Genomic DNA, 21649 nt, shown 5'->3' with positions numbered 1-21649 from the left:
TGTACTGATGAATGCCCAACCCAGGAGAATACACAGACCAGTACCCACCTCTGCAAGAAGTCCATGTTCACGCTTGCCTGACTTAAGAAACTTCCCTCCTCTCCACAACCGATAAGGCTCTCCTCAATTTTCTGCTGTGTTCTGCTGACCTTAACATTTTCCATGATTTTCTCTGTCAATTACATCCCCACCCTCCTAAATCCCTTTCACTTTAAAGCCTGGCCAATCCTGGCACTTCATACCTCTAGCCCCACACTTCATAAAGGAACGTACTGCTTAAGCCCCATTACTGAAGGCTCTCTTCATATTGGCACTAATTCTAAGAGTCACCAGAGAAAACCAAGTCTGCCTAAGAAAACCATTTAATTCCCAACCATTTCTCGGTGTCCCTGAAAGGAGATGACCCAGAGCCTCTGGCCCAGAGTCCTCTCTAGAGCCAAAGCCCAGTAGAGAGCCACTGCTGCCACTTGACTGATCGGAAGCAACTGAGAACATCTAGAGAGAGAGACACAGTACACAGATACTAAAAGAACAATACACGCCTATGGAATGAAAATATTTTAATGACCCACTGTTAAATGAAAAAACTGCAGAATAACATACGGAGTATAATCTTAAATAATTACATATGTATGTCTGTGTGTGTGTGCATATCACACATGAGAAGAACAAGCTGAAAGAAGTGACTGCACTTTGTACATACACAATAATGCACAGCATGGTCCCCATTTACCTGTGGTTTCACTTTCCACAAAGTGGTCCAAATGTAAGCAGAAAATTCCAGAAATAAACAACTCCTAAGTTTTAAATTACGCATCATTCTGAGTAGCATGATGAAATCTTCCACCACCCCACACCATTCTGCTCCGTCCCACCTGGAAAGCAAAATTACCTGTTTGTCCAGCATATACAATCTATATACTACCTGCTCGTTCATCACTTAGTGGCAATCTCAGTTGTCAGATGGACTGTCACGTACTGAAGTGTTTGTGTTCAAGTAACGTTTATTTTACTTAATAACAGTCCCAAAGCCATTCACATAACTTTGACTACACCTATAGTGTATTATTATAATTGTTCTATTTTATTAAGTTATTGTTGTTAATCTCTTACTGTACCCAATTTCTAAATTAACTTTATCATACATATGTATATATAGAAAAAACATAACATATCTGTACAAGGTTCTGCACCATCCTTTTAGGTTTCTACTGGATACATCTTGGAACATATTCTTTGCAGAAAAGTGGGTACTACTGTACTCATAAAACTGTATTATCATTAGATTTGAGATAGATGCAAATACACAATTACATGGTCTGCCCAGAAGGTATCCAGCCATGTAATTTGAAAATGAGAGACATTTACTGAAAAATATACAAGAAGCACTGTACATAGGAACTGTACATTGTACACCTCAGCCCCCTTCAAAGGAGGCACCTTGGGACCTCACACCGTTCTCCCAATTGCCATCAGCTTCCTGGTCATATTTTCCTAAATCTCATCGACAATCTGAAACCTCTTCCCTTTCAAAGGTGATTTTAATTTTGGGAAAAGCATTCCTTCCATTATAAACCTACCAAACATGCATTCTTTCCCACTGTCACCACCATTGCTATTCCTAAATGCAAATACAGAAGTTCTCATCAGCCTTTCCACTGAGGAAAGAGATCTACTGTGAGCAGACCTATCTTCAGAGCAGTGGAAGAAATGCACCTTGACTAATCTTCATAATCACTCACCCTTACATACCAGTAGGAAATTTATGTAAGCATTTTGAGAAAAAAAGTGCTTTCTCTTATAAGAGAAAAAACAGCAGTATGAAAGAAAAAGACCAAGACAGTTTCTAAGGAAAATAAATCCAGAAACAGAAAAAAAAGTATTTTAAAAACTGGTATTATAACAGAAATCTAAAATATTTTATCTATTACAGAAAAGTGAGGGGATTAGGAAGTACGAATTGGTAGTTACAGCATAGAGAATATAGTCACTAATATTGTGATAACTATTTATGGTGCCACGTGGGTAGGAAATATTGAGGAAAACACTTTGTAAAGTGTATGACTACCTAACCAGTATGCTGTAAACCTAAAACTAATGCAAAATAATATTGAATGTAAACTGCAATTAGAAATAAAATGAAGTATTTTATCCATCACAGAAAAACAAGATACTATGTAAAAAGAATAAGAAAATGCTCTTAGAAACTGAAAATATAATGGTTAAACTAAAAATGTTTTAAATATAAAAGGAAAAGGTATTTTTAAAAAGACAAGGAAATAACCCACAACAGAGTAAAAAGATATAAACAGAAAATGAGTAAAAAGCTAAAAAAAAAAAAATAAAAGGTCAATCCAGAAAGATCCACATCCAACTAAGGAGCTCCAAAAAGAGAGAACAGAGAAAATAGAAAGAAATTTTAAAAATTTTAAACTTTTTTGGTTTCATATACACGAACACTAAACACCTAGTTTTCACACTAAGAGGGCCCGACAAGTGTCCTGACATCTAGACATATCCTCACAAAACTCCATAAAAAGAAAAAGGCAACCTAAGAGACTGAAGAGAGAAAGAACCAATTGTCCCAGAGGACTAATGACTTATCCTCAGCCTTTTCTTCAGCAATGATAAAATTCTGAAAACAATGGAACTTGCTTTCAAATTTCCTAAGAAAAATTATTTTCAGTGTTGAACTTATGTAAACACAATTACTTAAAAAGGTGTGTGTGGGAAGGGAATTTTCAGGCCTATAAGGATTCCAAGTTTACCTTCCATGTACCCTTTTCAGGGAATTATGAGATGCTCCAGTAAAATAAAAGTCTTATCACAATGCTTTTGACCATTTACATTTCTGCATCCTGTAATCCGCTGTGCCCTAAAAGCTTTGTTCACGTTGAATCCTTGGTACTGAACACCATGATGGACACCAACTTGGCATTCAGCAAGGAAGTACCGGCACAGACAATCCCCATGAGGAAAGGAAACCAAATAACACAGAATCCCACTCAGGAATGAATTCCTGAAACTAAGCACTGCTGTTTAAGGATCATGAGCTCACTAAGAGTCCTCCTTTCTGCAAACTCTACATTTTTTAAAGATTTTATTTATTTTTTTAGAGAGAGGGCAAGGAGAAAGGAGAGAGGAAAGAAACATCGATGTGAGAGAGAACCACTGATCAGTTGCCTCTTGTGTACACTGTGACCAAGGACTGAATCTGCAACCCAGGCACGTGCTCTGACCAGGATCAAAGCCACAATCTTTGGCTTTGCAGTACAATGCCCAGCCAAATGCACCACACTAGCCAAAGCTAAAACAATGATTTGTAGTTCTACTTATGTATGCATTCATTGGTTGATTCTTATATGTGCCCTAACTGGGGATCAAACCCACAACTTTCACTTATCGGAATGACGCTCTAACCAACTGAGCTCTGGCCAAGCCTGGACAAAGCTCTACATATTTTTTAAAGCTCAACTTAAGTCTCATTGAAGTAGCTTTTCCCAACTACTCCAATTCCCAAAGCTCTCTCTTCTGTTAACTCCCTAGTATTTATCACTTAATTATATACTGCTATATTGTTCAGTATTTGATATGTCTAGGCATAGTTCTTCATATGTTTTTTACTGTCCCTGAAGAAAGGGACTCTGAGTCATCTGTACCCCAGGGTAACTAGCACAAGTTAGACAACAGGTACACAGTACTTGCTAATTGGGTGTCTGCCTACAAACTGGCAACAAAAAGATCTTATCACTGAGATAGGGGTATAGACCCTCTTCTATAACGCAGTATCAGACAATCAGAACATGTCCTGAAATGATTCTCTGCATTGCAGACAATCCACTTTCAATAATCAAGCATTAAAATTAGTATTATGCATTACATATCCTCATAACTTCATCTTTCAACAAACATTATGCACCTACAATGTGAAAGGCACTGTTTTTGTTATACATATAAACAAATATTTAAGAAACAGGGACAGAATCTTGGATTAGTATCTAAACCAATGGTTCTCAAACTTTTTCTAATAGAAACCTTTCTTTAAATGTAATCTTATCCAGAACTCCCAGACTCAAACGGATCATAGAACTGAACTGTTTTATCTATTGCTTAGGACAAGGCCCAGAGCCCCATATATCTGATTCTGCTCAGGCTGCCATTACAAGGTAAACAACAGAAATTATTTCACACAGTCCTAGAGGCTGGGAAGTCCAAAATCAAGGTGTCAGTCAATTTAAGTTTCTGGTAAGAGTGCTCTTGCTGGCTTATAGATGGCTTCTCACTGTGTCTGCCCGTAGCAGATACACACACACACACACACACACACACACAAACACAGAGGGTGGGGAGAGAGAGAGGTATCTCTCTTGTGTCTCTTCCTCTTTTATGAGAACAAGGGGTCTATTGGATCAGGGATCCACCCTTGTGTCCTGGATGAACTTAACTCCTTAAAGGCCCTATTTCCAACAGAGTCACCTGATGATATAGAACTTCAACAAATGAATTTTGGGGAGATGCAATTTAGTGCACAGCTCCACCTTCTGCACTTTCTCTTTGATCTAGACCTAGGGATACCTGCATGAAAGACTAAAAACCATCTGCCATAAGTTTACATAAAAGAAAACCAGTCATCAGAGAATTAAAAGGCATCACCAGTTAGAGAATTAAGGCTAGAACACAGGTCCCTCATCTCTCTGTTCTACCAAACTTCCTCTCATAATATTCCATAATTTGTAGTAAAGTCATCATGTACTCTTGTGACTTCAATTTTCAGTGAGATGCACAAGACATCAATAATTACCAGACCTCCCACATGAACTTCAAACTCGTATATCCAGTATCTACTCAACATCTACAGGTGGTTCTCTAATATACATCACAAACTTAAAACATCCAAAACAAACTCCTGATTTTCTTCTCCAACATCTGCTTTGGCAGATCCTTCCAGATGCTCAAGCCAAAATACTACACAGAGTAACCCTCAACTCTTCACCTTTCCTCACATCTTTTATTCAATCCATTAGCATATCCAGTTAGCTCTAGTTTCAACACATACACAAATTTCTGTAATAGAATATTACAGAAAAATTTTTCAGAAATCTGGCTAATCACTTCTCATCATTCCTACTGCCACCATCATGGTCCAGGCCACCAGTAACTCTCTCTTGCATTATTACAAGAACCACTTAACTTGACTCCCTGCTTCTTTCTACCTTTGCACCTTAGAACCTACTCTCCACATTACAGTTAAAGCCTGTGTGTGATCATGTCACCTCCCTATCGGAATAACTCTCCAACAGTTTCCGAAGTCATCCCAGGGAAAACCCAAGGGTTTTATAATCTCATGACTGGATTACGATGATATCTCAAACATCCCAAAACCACACCCCCACTCTCTCAGTCCACCCAGCCACGCTGCCCTCCGTTCTGTTCCTCTAGCATGCTTGCCTCTCTCACCCGCCTTCAAATGCCATATTTATATGGTAACATAATATTAATTACTTAACTAATTAAAAGGAGTAAATTCACTCATCCTATTCCTTTCCCTTTTTTAATTTTTCTCTATAGCACTTGCCATCATCAGACATTTTATATACTAGTTTACTATCTGTCTATTCTTAGCTCCATAAAGACAGAGATTTTGTCAGTTGTATCGCTGCATTCCCAGTGCCTAGAAGAGCATCGGCACATGTAAAATGCTCAGTAAATGTTTGTTGAGTGAATACTCATGTGAGAACGTATGAACGAAGTCATAAAACTAACTGGGATTCAAAAGCTCCTGTCATCTAGCACCATAATTGGAAACCTATCAAAAATAAGATTTTTCCCTTTTGATAGAAAAGTACAGTAAAGTCAAAACATCTGGGATTAATGCAGACTTCAGGACAAAAACAACAATGAAAGAGAAAGGGAATGAGACCCAAGCAGCCCCTGAGTCATCTAGAGACTTATGATGGCAATTTCCAGCCACATAATCCTTTCCAGCTGAAAATGCCCAAAGACACAGAAGAGACAGTATATACAGATAACGGCACTTTATTTACATGAGAACAAATAAAATTAATCATAGGCCTATCTATTTACATTTATATATAGAAACAGACAGGAAGATGGGAAAGCTTCACAAAAAACTTTACCAGGGCAAAGGGACTACTGAAGAAAGAGTGTCACTTTTACTCTATACATTTGGATTGTCTGACTCTTAGACAATGAAAGTATATTCATATTTTATTTAGGCAATATAAACAGTAAAATAAAGCTCTTCAATCTACATCCTCAGAGATACCCGCTGATTAACAGTTTATTGTGCATTACAAATTTTCTTCCTGCATAATCAGATATATAGATATAACTTAAAAAAATATGACAGGAATTCTGTTTTCAGGAATATGAAATAGACATACTTTTCCCTATTCCTCCCTCTAAGTATTACTAAAAACCCTAGATGTTACATATAAAATAAACATAAGACGATCCCAAAAAGTGGATAAATGCAGACTGGCTAGAGACCTCAAGGCCCAGTGAACAATGTGGTTGTGAACTCCCTGGGTTCTCTTTTTGTCTCATATAACCCAAACTTGGAGCTAAAGAGGTCAGTAACAGAAACACCAACAGACGTAGCCAAAAAGAAGGCCCAATGGAAGCTGCTCTTAGCCGAAGGACTGGGAAAGGGCGAGCCTAGCAACATAGAAAGCTTTAAAAAATTGCTCTACTTCAGCTAAACACCACAGAAAACATTGTAGCCCCACCCATACCTACACCAGCAAAGATTGAGACTGCCACCTTCACCAGGCTGTAATGAGGCACCCCCAAACCCCAAGTCCCTCCAAAGGGTTAGTGTCAGAGAAGGCCAGGTAGAGAGCCAGGACTTTCACCCCATCCAGGCAGTAACAGACCACCCACCTGATCCCTGCAGAATCAGTGGGGACCATGTGAGCAGCAGTAAAGAGCAATCCCATCCCTGCCAGCCAGGAAGGCATCCGTGGAGGCCTGTGAGGGGCCAGAATCCTCACTGTCACTCAGCACTTACAAGGGGCCCTGCCTTGGGTGTCAATGGAGACTAACTGGGGAACCAGACTTCTACCCCCACACGGTAGTAAGAAGGTGGCACATGTTCCCTTTCAGAAGCCAGCCAAAACAGAAAGTTTAAATACGATCCATAGTCTTATAATACTGAAAACGTCCAGGTTTCAACCCCGAATCACTCACCATACTAAGAACCAGAAAGACCTCTCAAACTGAATGAAAAACAATAAATAAATGCCAACACCAAGATAAAAAGGGATTACAATTATCTGACAAAGACTTTAAAGATCTTTGAACAGTTCTGAGCCTGCCTGAAACAAATGAAAAATATACTCTCAGCAAAGAAACAGAAGGTATAAAGAAGCAAATAGGAAGTTGAAGGAAAAATAGTAGAATAATCTAAATAGATAAGCTAAATGAGATCATACTATACAATCTTGCTTTCTTTCAATTTAATACCTAATGAAAATCTAAGTCTCTTTGTAAATACACATAGAGCATTTTAGTAGCTATATTCCATTGTATAAATTAACTATCATTTACCTAATTAATCCTCAATAGACATTTATATTGTTTATAATTTCTATTATAAACCAAGATGCTTATATAATTATCTCTATCATTTCTACATAATTATGTCATTTTCAATAAATGACATAATTAAAAAGAGAGTATCATGTAAAAGGGCAGGCAGTTTAAATTTTCATACACATTGGAAATAACCATCAAGAAAACTATACCAATTATATTCTCACTAATAGTGAATCAGCTCACCTACTTACTTTCTCACATCCTTGCCAACAATGGGTACTGTCTCAATGTTTTTTTTTGTTTTCCAATTTCAGAAGTGAAAATAGTCCCTCATTATTTTTACACACATTTCTTTATTACTAATATGATAAATATATTTTCATGTGTTTAAAAGCCATAAATAGTCTTTCTTTTGAAAATTACCAATGCAGATCTTTCATGAATTCTCACTGTTTATCTTGCTGATATAGAAGAGCCCTTTAAGCTGGCTGATAAATTTGGTTTAAATATATTTTCGAACATTTTGTTTTTTTAACTTTGTTGATGTCTTTTTTGCCAGAAGAGTTTTTAACTGGTTTGGATTTCATTTTAGTAAATCAAATTTAACTAAACCTTAGTCCCAATTCAGTTAAAGTACAAAGACATCTAAAGGCTCAGTCCCAACTAGTTTTAGAGCCAATCAATCATAAAATCAACATTCACTATTGGTAAGAGTCTAGAATTAGTCTTTCCATTCTAATAAAGGTAAAGAAGAGGATACTGACACTACTAATTACCTATACATTCAATTAACAATAGATTTTCCACATACATAGTTTCCCCAAGTGGTATCACTGAAGTTGGACTCCAGTTTTTAATTTTTTTATCCTCATCTGAGAATGTATTTTTTCATTCCTTTTTTAGAGACAGAAAGAGAGAGAAAAAAACACTGATGCAAGAAACACTGATTGGTTGCTTTCTCGTATGCCTCCTGACTGGGATCTAACCAGCAACCCAGGTATGTGCTCTGACTGGGAACTGAACCTGTAACTTTTTGGTCTACATAACAATGCTCCAACCAACTAAGCCACAATGACCAGGGTGACTCCGTTTTTTTTTTTTTTTAAATACTCCACTGCCCCATTGGGATCTCACTCCTACTCTAAACCCCAACTTATTTGGCTGGTAATTTGGCAACATACCTTGTAACCCTTTTTTCCTACTGGAGGCTGGAAAAAGCCGTTATTTCCCACGGCTTTCACTTTTATCTGGAAACCTACATCGAAATAACCAAAACTCTGAAAACGACTAGACTGCTACCTGATGGATCACTATGATCACTATCTAAGATTTGCTACCATGCTCTGCCCCTCTTTTGGAGCTTCACCTAAATTTTCTAAGCAACCTTGGGTATCATAATTTGAACTGCTAGTCAACTCACTTAAGCTACACTTGGCTGGGATAGAAAAGAAAATAAATGTGACCCTGGCCACTGTAGCTCAGCTGATTGGAGCATCATCTCATACACCAAAAGGTTGCAAGTTCAATTCCTAGTCAGGACACATACCTAGGCTGCGTGTTAGATCCCCGGTTGGGGAGAATACAGAAGGCAACCAATCAACATTCCTTACACTGATATGTCTCTCCTTACCGCTCCCCCATGAAAAAATGTCCTTATGTGAGAACTAAAAAAGAAACAAATGTGATATATTATTCCTTTTTTTTATCCATTTTTCCTATTTATTTACGTCTTTTTTCCCCACCATTCACTCACAGGTTCTAACATACTTCATCACATAAGGCTGCCTGATTTACGGTAAGTAGCACTAACAATGACTAACAGTCACTGAAATTGTAATTTCTGTGAAAGTCGCATAACTAAAACCATAATGAGAGAAAAATAGTTTTAAAAGGATACCTTTTAATAATGTGAAGGGAAAAAAATTAAAAACACTTATCTCTATGTCATCTGATGTTATTCTACAATTTCATGGAATAAAGAATTTATCCACAACATTTTTAACCAGCCCACAAAATATTTGCTAGTCCTTTAACTACCAATGTACTAATTAAAGACATATCTGACATTAATAACCATAACTGTAGCATGACTGCCTAGGGCCAGATTACATTACTTAGATTTTTCATCTTCTTCAGTCTAACATTTTTAAGTCACAAGTAATTTCTTTTTTAATTAGTTTTATTCATGTTCCAGGATACTTCCCTTAGCTAAAGAAGTACAGCACAAGTTCATCTTCAATTCCTTAGCAATCAACTAACTATACTCTGCTGGAGTTAATTTTACAAAGCATCAAAGTATTAACCACACTGGATCAGGAAAATATAGCTAGAAAAGATATTATAACGTTAACCCAATGGATCTCAACCAGAAGCTATTCTGCCCCCGCCAAAACATTAGACATACCTAGAAACATTTCTGGCTGTCACAATGGAGGAAGGAGGAAGGCCACCATCTATTGGTATCTAAGTGAGGAAAAGCTAGGAATGCTGCTAAACATTCTATAATGCACAAGACAGCCCCCAAAACAAAGAATTATCTGGTCCAGCCCTGGCCCAGTAGCTCAGTTGGTTAAAGCACCATCTCCATACTCTAAGGCTGCAAGTTCGATCCCCAGTCAGGACATATATAAGAATCAACCAATGAATGCATAAATAAGTGGAACAACAAACTGATCTCTCTCTCTCTAAAATCAATAAATAAAAATGGTTTAAAAAAAAAAGAATGATCTGATCCAAAACATCTATGATAATGTTGAGAAAAGATAACTATGAAAGTTTAACATATACTACATTATATCAATATTAAATTTCCTGCATTTGATTATTTTCATGTGGCTTCGTAAAACAGTGACTTTGTTTTTAGCACTGTAAATACATATCAAAATACTTAGGAGTAAAGGAACATGTCTCAACTTACCCACAAATGGTTCAGAAAAAGATAATACATAAATATGTAACAGAAAAATGAATGATAATGCAATAAGCCAAAGTGCTAACAACTGGTGAATCTGAGTAAATATTTTTATTCTTACCATTTGAAATTATATCAAAATAAAAATTTAAATAAGTATTACCATGCCTGTAAATTTCTTTTAACTAGAAATCTTTGCACAATTTCGTAGTTTATTATATGTGCAATAGAGCAAACCAACTTTCTTTTACTCCTTTCTCAAACTAAATTACACTATTGAGTGAATACTTGTAAATTTGACCCAGATAACTCAAGTAAGCATAAGCTGAAAAGGATAGTATCCTATCCTTTTCATTTCACAGAAAAAGCTAGAGACATTTAGATGTCTACCAGAAATATGATGCTCTGCAGTAAACTATACTAAATGCATGGCCTAATACCCTGCATTGTACATTTCAGGTTTTTGATACATACTGAAAAATGCAATCATTTAGAACCACAACAGATCTTAATACAATGAGTTGGAAAACATGAATAATTAGTAATACAAAAATATTTTAAGATCAGATTTTCAGAAGTTTAATGTTAGTTCTGAATTTTTAAACCTTATCATTCTTATTTATAGGTACTTATTACTTAAATAGCATCTCAACAAACATACAATTAACAGCTTCACAAATATTCATGGTTTACTTTTGGAAAGCGATAATTAAAAATTTTAAATCCAGGGAAAAAATTGGGGCACTTACAGATGTCTGGGACATACTTGACTGTTGTGTGACACTTCCTGTGGGAGACGTAGATGGTCTTCCACTGGACAGACTTGCCTAAAATAATAAGATCTTTATAATGTGTCTATAAAAACCTGAAATTAAAAACATCCTGGTGCCAGGCTACCACAAAACCACAATGAGAGTCAAAATGTCTATGTATGAACCAATTCATTTCACAGTCAGCATGGATTAAGCTTTGGCCAAACAGATTAAGACAAAAAACCAAAACAGCTGAACAGTGGAAACAGAGGACCAAAAGGCTAATCTTATTTTAAAAGCTGCAGTCATTGTCAGTTTTACTCTATAGGCCTCTGTCTTCTCTGAAGTGGAATCAGCACTCCAACGTTACAAAAAAGAAACTGAGCGACATCAAATGCCAGTGGGTTTCAGTTTCCTCACTCAGATCATGAACGCGATGTTATATAAAATCACGCTACCAAAAAAGCACAAGCTGGGGATGCGTTTACAATAGAAATAAACCTTTTTCAGGTTCAGTCAACTGAGATCCTCCTCTAGTAAGATTTAAGATTAAACTTCACATATAATTTTATTTAAATAGAATAATGAAAGTATTTTTAAAATACAAGCATTTAATCATTAAAATCATCCTGTTATCAGTAGGAACAGTATGACTAGATTTTAGAAAGGTGCATATGCATATCTTTATACAGAAAATTTCGGGAGGGATGCATATTAAACTGGCACACTGGCCACCTCTGAAGAGTGGGAAATAGCAGTGGGAGTGGGTGTAGGAAAGGAATACTTGCGCTTTACTTCTTACAAACCATTTTATACTGTTTTATTTTTGAGTAAGTACAAGTTATATGCACACTGAAAAAAACCGCTTTTTGTTAAAATGTAAATACAATTCATGTAACCCTAAGTATACCCTCTTCTACCTGGAATCTCACACACACAATCACGACACTAGCATAGCATCTCTGCAGTGTAGACAAAAAGCAGTGAGACAAAAAGTTAGCAACAGAGTAACAAAAACCATACCCACTATGTTTTTAATTAACTTCCACTTGGCAGCCTATTATATTTCTTTAAAAAATTATCATGAAATATCTGTGGACTCTGAAATAACACTCAATTTATTTATTTTCTGTAATTATGTGCAAATAATGTCAACTTTGGCCTTTCTTTCAGTCTCACCTGCACGGCAGCAAGGCTCTGAAGCTGGGAGCTGCTCAGGTGCTGCTGCTGAAGAGCCGCGGTGTGCAGCATCAGGTGCTGCTGCTGAGCGGCGTACATCTGCTGGAGGTACTGAGCGGCTGAGCTGGGCGGGCGATGCAAGGCCTGTTGAATTACCTGTGATGAGACAAGTGAACCAATATCACACCATGATCTTAACCATAAAGGAAAGTATTAAGAGAGTTTAAAATTTCACTATTTGAATATTCAATGTCATCGAGCTTATTAACATAGTTCTTCTAATTATGTAGCACTAGGATTGTACAAATTTAATCTACACAAATTAAAATACCCAGTATATAGTCAATTCACAAAAGAAAAAGCAGCCAAACAAGCATTTGAAAAAATCTTCAATCTCATTAGTAGACACAATTTACAAATTAAAACAGGATAACTATTTTCCAATTTTCAGATGGATAAAGATTTAAAAAGATACTACTACTAACTGAGAAAAGAGATACTCTCATAAATATTTGTAAGAATGTAAACTGGTAAAAGCATTTTGAATAAGGGTGGAATTCAGAGCTTGGCTACAGAGGAGAATATGTGTGCCCCTGCTGCCCTTGCAAACAGTAATGTACATCAGTGCCGTCCAATGTGGTAGCCACTAGCCACGTGTGTCTCCTGAGCACTTACAATGTGGCTAGTGCAACTAAGGAATTGAGTTTTAATTTTACTTAACTTTAATTTAAATATAAATTGCCACATACAGTTAGTAGCTACTGTGTTGAACAGCACACATATATCTCCATGTATTAACAAAAAGAATTCCCAAATATATCATAAGGTGAAAAAAACGTTAGTTTACTAAATAGTGTAGTGAGTAAACGTCTTCTTTATATTAAAATTTTTGAAAGAATATTCAGGAAAACATTAAAAGACTACTGATGGGTAACTCAATTAGAGATGATTTTTACCCTCTCGTTTATACTTTCATTTAATTTGTCTGAAAACACTTAGAATGAGTAGGTATTATATTAATAATCACATAAAATTATAAAGCAATTTACCTTTTAGGAAACCACTATGTTACTACTTCAAATATAGTATTTCAAACATTAAAAAATGTTTTTAAAATGTCAGATTCCTTGTTTCAATTGTTTCAACATATTGTAGAATAAAACTGTTCTTAGTAAAAAAAATTTCTGAAAAAGTGTCACTGTGATTATTTATTAGGAAAATATAAAATCTGAGCCTGAAATTTCATAAACAGATAAATGTAGAAAAGTCAAATATTGTAATCATGGAGAAAAATCCGTTATCTGTCCAAACCAGTAAGTCAGACTATGCCAGTCCTCTACAACCACATCCCAAAGTCACACCAGGCCTACGGTGGTGCTGAAACAGCACAGAACCCTCACAGCAGCATCAAGCCACAGAGTTTTCAAAGAGCTAAGGGAGTAATAAAGCTATATCCCACAGCTTTAGGGTCTGAGTCAGGACACCCTGAACCAAAAAGCCATGCATCTCTACTTAAATTCCAATGAAGCACATTTCCTGGCGGTGTTTGTGTTCACGTGTTCATATCTCATCTCTCCACCCACAGGCTTCTACACCTGCTACAGACTCCTGTCCAAAGTCAATGAAGGCTTCTGACCCCTAGTTGCAGGAGATTATACACCAGCACTAAGTAATTCAGAATTAAAACAGTATGTCTTTTGGTCAGGTAAATCTATATGTGTTCTAATTCCATAACAAATGAATAATCTATTTGACAGACACTTTTGTCAGAATATAGTGATTTTTCTATTGTCAGCATAATGTTTCACTAGCATTCATGCTACACTCATGGGAGAGAGACTTTTTAAACACAAGTTAAAGATAAAGCACATTGTTCTTATGTGTTCCTCTAAAGGAACCAGAAGGATAAAGAACATTCACAGGACTGAAAAAGAAAGCTGGAAAGTATTAAAGAACTACTTAGGTAGTTTGATAAATACTGACTTGACTGTATTGTAGGGGAAGCAATTCTATATCATACAAACTAGTGTAAGTGCTATTTGTGAGATATATTTGTATCTACGCATCTCCAGTAACAATTTACAATATAGTTGACCTACAGTAATGTATTACTTTCAGGTGTACAACATAGTAATTCAACATCTATATACCTTACAAAGTGATCACCACTCTGAATCTAGTAATATTCCATCATCATATAAAGTTATCATGATATTACCAACAATTTTCCCTCTGCTGTATATAACACTATTTTTTATTAACACATCCAGCTCAGGAACAAACTAGGGAACAAAATGGCATATTAAAATATGTCATCTGTATGTTAAAAGATCTAGATAGATACTCTTCCCTATAGCCTTGCCTCAGAGAAAGATGAAGATCATTAAAAACACATTCTGCATTGCAGTGTGAATTTTTGAACTGACTGGGTCTCCAACAACTCTGATTCCACCATGGTAACTTCAGAATCCTAAGCCATACAGCAGTTAAATAACCACTACCCTAGACTATCCACTTCAGAAAAATGAACAGGGAGAGGACTGTACTGCCAAGTCATTTTCAGGGTACAGTGCAATTCTGGGGAATGTAGCGAGAATAAGCTGGTATAATGGAAAAAAACAAAAACTCACAAAGTGGTTAAGGGCACAACTCTAAAATGAGAGAACCTACTAGCTTTGTGAGTTTAGCAAAGTTATTTAGCCTACTTAACACATTAGATCTCCCATTTGTAAAGTGGAGATAATAATAGTATCTAATAATCCATGCATGACATTTACCAAATGCTTGGCCCATAATAATTGTGCAGTAAATGTTAGTGATTATTACTTACTACATTTAATGTGTCCACATAGTCCTAGATGCTTCCTTTAATCCTCATAGTAACTAATGAAGCAGATGGTCTCATCCTCATTTTACAGTTTCCTCAGGCTACTGTGCCTCCCACCCAAGACCACATAGCTACTAATGACAAAGAAAGTGGAACTCAAAGAGCATATCAGACTGCAAGGCCCATGCTCTTTTGATGCAATACCAGATTGCCTCAACTTCCATTATTATAAAGGTTAACCAAGTAAACTTCCTTGGATCAACTAAGCAAAGAGCCTACTTATTTTTCCTAGTTGAATATTTCTTTCTACTTCTGCCTCTAAGAGCTTTAGAATATATCCTTCCAGTTAGGGTTCTTAGACCACTTATGTTTAAAATAAACCTCTTAACACATCTACAGACCTGAAAAGATCTCCCTAACTCTATATTATGGGTTCAAATATAAAATAACCCCCCAAAACTTAGAGCCATTCTGCATGTTGGGACTCCACATTGCAGCAGCTACCAGAGACCTTCCAATTATAATTTTCCTGATATACTTTATAAGCCACACTCTGACAAGTATAAGCCCTCTCAATAGAATGATTACTAAACATTGCATTTTGCCGTGTATATTGCGTTCTCGTGTATAATGCACACCCATGTTTTGGTGTGCACTGTACACTGGATTATCATGTCCATGGCATGTATTCATTACACCCATGTATAATGCACATCTTATTTTTCCCTCAAAAATTTGGACAAAAAAGTGCACATTATACACAGTAAAACATAGTAACTTTCTGGCTATTTCAAACATTAACCATTCTAACTATACTTATTTACAGGATATCATATAATTCACTGGATATGAAAACAAGAGAGTCATAGGGCATAAGCAAAAGTAATGACATCCTAAGTCTCAGCCTACCCACCATTAGAGCTGAAATACCTGTACAGCGTGTCGGTCTGATCCACTGTAGACAGAGATCTGTGGCTGCTGCATTCGAGAGGACGAAGTGGTGATGGTGGTAGTGGTGGTGCTACTGCTTGTTGTTGACGCAGATGATGTTCCAGGGTTCGGTTCACCATCCATAGCTGTACTGTGGTCCTTAAATCTGGCAGATAATACAGAAGGTTAGTGCTGGCAAAAGCATTATCTGATGTGTTTTAAAGAATATTTAATAGTTCCAAAGAAATAATCAACAGTCTAAGTTTCTAAGAAGGCCCTCAAAACACAGTACACAGTCACCATAAACACTTTGAAAGAAAAAGTACTTCAAAAATATATGCCACATTTAATACTTAATGCCAACTAAATTTGAATTCAAATAGTTCAGGATATACAGCTCAGATAAAAGTCCGGCCTAAAGTTTAACTTTTCATTATAGAAAGAAGATGAGTGTCTTGAAACCAAAACAGGCGATGAGTGAATACTAAACTGCCTATGCAAATAAATACTGAAGCAATATCAGAGTACTTTAAAATATACACTCTTATGTTTACATTATTTTGACTACACTAATTATAAGTTAAAGTCATTCTTATCTACACATTAAAATAGGGTGCCTAAGGGCTCGTGAAAATTACCTTGGTTTTTGGCTACCATATATACTTGCTTTCTTTTTTTTTCATTTTATTTATTTATCTTTAGATGGGAAGGGAAGGAGGGAGGGAGAGAAATATCAATGTATGGTTGCCTCTCTTGCGTCCCCTGCTGGGAACTGGCCTGCAACCCAGGCATGTGCCCTGACTGGGAATCGAACCACAATCGTGTGGTTCGCAGGCTCACGATCAATCCCAGGCTCACCAGCCAGGGCCTATAATTGCTTTAAAAATAAGTTCTCTTTACAAGATGAGGTCATAAAAATGTTAAAAGTCACACTGTCTTTACTACGTCTAATAAGTAGAATGAGTTATACTTTCTAGCAGATTACTCTGACTGCATAAAAAGAGAAGTCAGAGTAAGTCACTTCCTTACCAAAAAAATCTTTTTCACAAATTGTCCCAAATTATTGTCCCATAATTATGCTGAAAACAGCATAATTATGTCACTTTCCTCAGGTATGGACAGTAAGTACATTTTTGTACAAGACTCTGTGATATTTTGCCCTCTAATAAATATAAACTCACTTCACTGTTAAATAAAATTCCATTACATATGGAAATTGTATCTGAATAAATTCTAACATTTTAAGTCAATTCTGATGGCCTCGATCTTGTTAGAAACTAGAACTACAAGTAGTGTTTGTGTCGGGTGAGAAATGTGCCACAATGGTGAAAAACACACAGGAATATACTGGTTTTATCTACCCTTCTTACCCGTCTTTCTTCAGAGAAGCAGAATCTGGCCCGCCTCACGTTGTTAGCAGCACTAACAAGAATGTAACAAGAACACTTTCTACTTTTAGAAAAGACAAAGGAATTTGGTACTAATTGTGTATGCATACACCATTCCCATACTGTGTCTTTTTATGTAAAAGTTTTCTTTGTTCTTTACATCACTCACGTAAATAATGTTTATATACTCTTCAGAAAATCAAGTGTTTTTTAAAAATCTCGATTTAATAAGCAGTGAAAGGAAAAAAGTGGGGGGACAAAAGCTGACTACACTTACTTTTTTGATTAGTAAATGACATCTTTAGGCTTCTCTGTTGGATTTTTAAACAGTTTTTCAAACTGCCTTCCAATCATCAAATCACAGCATCTTACAATAACTGTTCAACATCTTAGAGATTTAGTGGTAGATAGGGTAAACTTTTTCCAAACTACCGGCTGTCATGACACTTTTGAACCTCGTTCCAGTGATACCAAAAACCCAGCTTAAATTCTGGTCCCTTTAGAGTGCTATTCCGCTCAACCATACCCTCAAACCCAAACCCTATGATAAGCAGTACAGTAACTAACCAAAAATGGTCACAGAGAATCCAAACTGAAGGCACAATTCTAAACATCGGTGAGCGGAACCGGCCAAACCATTGAAATGCGTTTGGAGACCTGGCACAAAAGAACAATTTTTGTAACTCCACCGTCTATGCACAGAAACGCTTGCAAAACGTCCGCAGACCTGGTGCACAAGAGGCCTACCACTCACTACTAAGTTTGAGTCTCTAACTATGCATACCATCACACAGCCACACAAGAATGTGGCCCTCTAGGGACGCATCTACACTGCAGCTAGAGACCCGAGGGAAAGATCTTCCCTTCCCAGGGTGTTTTCAGAATGGCCAGACCCAGGGAAGCCCCCGCCGCTGTAAGGCCCACGCCGGGACACCTACTCCACGCTTCCCAGGGGAGGGGTGAGCACCCCCACGCCTAGGGCTCTCCCGCAGAGAAAGAGTGGGTGACATCCGAGCAGGAAAGAGGGGAGCGCGAAGGAGGCCTGGCAGTGCCCGCCCAGCCCTAGGCAGCCTCCGCAGGCCCCCGGCTGACAAGGCTGCCCGCGGGGCCCACTTGCACGGATGACAGCACCTGAGAGATCCACAGGGGTTGTCCCTAGGAAGACCCCAGATGCCGGGGTGCAGCGGTGACCCTGGGCACGGTGCACCGCTGATCCAGGACCAGTTCGCCGAAGAGGCGCTCCCGCTTGGAGGAAACTGGACCCTTACAGGTCGCCCTCCCCCCCCAACCCCCACGGGGCCAAGCGGGCTCCTCCACGATAAGGGAGCTCTCGGGTCTCCCTTTCCCTGCACTGCCCGCCAAAGAAGCCTGAGCTTTCCCCTTGAGGAACATGTCGCTGCCCCCACTCGCCCCCCAGCTACGACATCAGTCACCAGCAAGCCACTCACTCCGCTTCCGCCATCTTCTCTCCTCCATCACTAACACAGACTGCGCATGCGCCCCCCCTTCCCCGGCTGGACGGCGGAGGGGCAGGGTCGGCGCAGCCCAGGGCCCCCAGGGTCACGTGGGGTCATGGGCGCCCGAGCCCGGGCTTCAAACTGAGGTCCTGTTCCCTCCGGAATTGTCTAGGTCTCCTCAGTTTTGATTCCCAAGTGCCTTACCTCCAACTCCTCGCTTTCTCTTGCCTAGGGTCTTCTTCCTCCTAGAGGGGGGTCTGTAACCAAAATAAGAAAAATTTCGCGTCAACTATTAAATTAAAATTTTGAATATATAAAGTATACCAAATCCTAGGAAAACTGCAAAGAGTGAGATGAAAGAAAGTATCAGAAGGATTGGATGCTAAGGTCTCAGAGGGAAAAGAAGATGCCTTCGTGGCTGCAAGGCTTGTTACCTAGGGAGCATTGGAGTTTGGGGGTCCGAACCCGCAGTTTCTCTCTCTCAAAGATTGTGTTCGGGGTGCTGGTGTGGTGGGTGGTTAAGGAATCATCCTGAGCCCTGGCTGATGTGGCTCTGGATTGAGAGCAGGCTTGTGAACCAAAGGGTCTCCAGTTGGATTCCCAGTCAGGGCACGTGCCTGGGTTGAGGGCCAGATCCCCAGTAGGGGGCATGCAAGAGGCAACGACACATTGATGTTTCTTTCCCTCTCCCCTTCCCCTCTTTCCGAAAATAAATAAAATCTTAAAAAAAAATCATTCTGATTATCCTATGTCTTTGACATGAATGTACTGAGCGTTTAGTAGGGGTTGCAAGCTAGAATAATACCACAGGGAACAAGCAGCAATGGCCACAGTTTTGCTAATGTAGTTTATTAATAGATATAGATAGATGTTGACATAGATATAGATATATAGCAACTACTGTGAGGCAAGAAGAGACAAAAAGATGAATATAAAAAGTCCCTTTCCTCCAAGAACAGCCATTGATAGAAGAGCAAAATACGTGGGAAGGGATACAGAGCTTCTATGCCCTGTCCAGGCACCTCACAGCACCCTGTGGGTTCACCAACCCAAGAACTCTCCAAATCCTGTCCCTTTGGGGGTTTTTAAGGTTTCATTATATAATTATGATCGACTAAATCATTGGTTATTGATGGTAACTGATTCAACTTCAATCCTTCTCCCCTGCCTCGAGAAGGGACAATTACAAGGAACTCTGTGTCATGAATGGGGTAGAAGACCTAATGTATATTACTTATTATAAATCACAATATCACAAGCACAAACTGACTAACACAAAACCACGGGCTAAATACAGTCTGCTTTTTGTTTTTGTATAGCAATCAAGCTAAGAATGATTTTTTACATTTTCTAATGATTGAGGGGAAACATCAATATTTTGCAACAAGTGAAAAATTACATGAGATTCACCTTTCAATGTCCATAAATAAAATCTATGAGAACACATTCATGCTTGTTCATTTATATGTCATTTGACATTTATATGTCAATGGCTGCTTTTGGGCTATAAGGGCAGAACTGAGTAGTGGCCACAGACAGTATGATTCTCTACTTACTGTCTGACCTTTTACAGAGAAAGTTTGCTGACCTCTATTCTATATCATTGATCAACTTGTGCTGGACTCTTTCAGGTTGCCTAATATGGCACACATACTGTCCTATGCTTCAGCTAGCCTGTGATTGCTCTCCTATGTGGTAAGACAAAAAGTCCACAGACCCAGATTTGAATACTCTGCTCCTTATGTTATCAAGTGAGCCACCTTAGCCAAGTGATTGAACTGCTTCAAGTTTTAGTTTTATCATGTGCATAAAAGGGGAAACAACAACACCTTACAAGATGGTTGTAAAATCTTAAAAAGCAACATGCAGTCTAAAAAGTCCTCTTTTTCTTTTTTAATTTTTTATCAAGATCTTTCTTCACCAAGATCTGCTCAATAAATGTTACTGAGCGTGCCTAATACGCAATAAGTTATAAATGTTTGTTAAGGAAATGACTGACTGCTTGAATATTTGGATGAATGAGGCATAAAATTCTAGTACACCCTGTAAGTTGGAATGACACTATGCATAGACTTGCTTTGTCTTTTACTTGAAAATAATATACTGAAACAAAATACTTTTATTAAACCAAATAGTATTGACGTTGAAAAGGCAGTCTCCGGTCCTGCCATTTCTCAGTATGTTAATCACAAGCTTATCAGTCTTATCTTCCCATGTACACCTGTGGGTGGCATGGTACACAGTCAGCTGTATCTCCCCAGGTGCTGAATAGTAGGAACACTGAACATTCAAGCTGAAGGGACATTAGACATCATGTGATCCACACTGAGCAAGAATCCATGGCAAAAGAAGTTGAGCTCTGATCTATCTATCCAGTCCAGAGTTTTTTGCCTTGTGCCACAAGGCCTTACTTCAAGCATGCAGGTGCGTAGTAACATTACTATGTACTTTCACTTTCATTTTGCTTTTTCCTGTTTAGTGTTTGCTTAGCATCACGGCAGCCTGAAAGAGTTGTTATAAGCAGGGCTAAATCAGACAAACTTAGACAGGAATCTTGGCTCTTCCACTCACTAGCTGTGTGAACTTTTGCAATCCTGTATGCTCCATCTTCAAAATATGACCTCATCTCTACCGTGAACATATGAAAT

At 38.0% G+C, this 21649-nt stretch overlaps 1 protein-coding gene across 13 annotated transcripts in view; it reads right to left on the bottom strand.

Moving 5' to 3' along the window:
• The window catches only part of PHC3 (polyhomeotic homolog 3), a 74281-nt gene extending 55244 nt beyond the window's left edge, over nt 1-19037 (bottom strand). For 10 of the 13 annotated variants that reach the window (XR_005066560.1, XM_037046542.1, XM_037046547.1 and 7 more), the window contains exons 1-4: nt 18993-19037; nt 16157-16322; nt 12400-12555; nt 11218-11295 (exon numbers count right to left, since the gene is read on the bottom strand). Coding sequence is in view for 12 of the 13 variants with exons in the window: in XM_037046542.1 (XP_036902437.1) it covers nt 11218-11295; nt 12400-12555; nt 16157-16322; nt 18993-19006 (414 nt within the window). In the remaining variant the exon portion in view is untranslated. Of the gene's footprint in view, nt 1-11217; nt 11296-12399; nt 12556-16156; nt 16323-17526; nt 17591-17821; nt 18073-18111; nt 18202-18992 lie in introns of those variants that run through there. The other 3 variants (XM_037046543.1, XM_037046545.1, XM_037046544.1) reach the window with 3 other exon arrangements.
• Nucleotides 19038-21649: the final 2612 nt, after the last annotated feature.

Source organism: Sturnira hondurensis, unplaced genomic scaffold (assembly GCF_014824575.4).
Source record: "Sturnira hondurensis isolate 20B ecotype Veracruz unplaced genomic scaffold, ASM1482457v3 Scaffold0005279, whole genome shotgun sequence".
In the NCBI taxonomy this organism is placed as follows: Eukaryota; Metazoa; Chordata; class Mammalia; order Chiroptera; family Phyllostomidae; genus Sturnira; species Sturnira hondurensis.
This window is presented reverse-complemented; position numbering and strand designations above follow the sequence as displayed.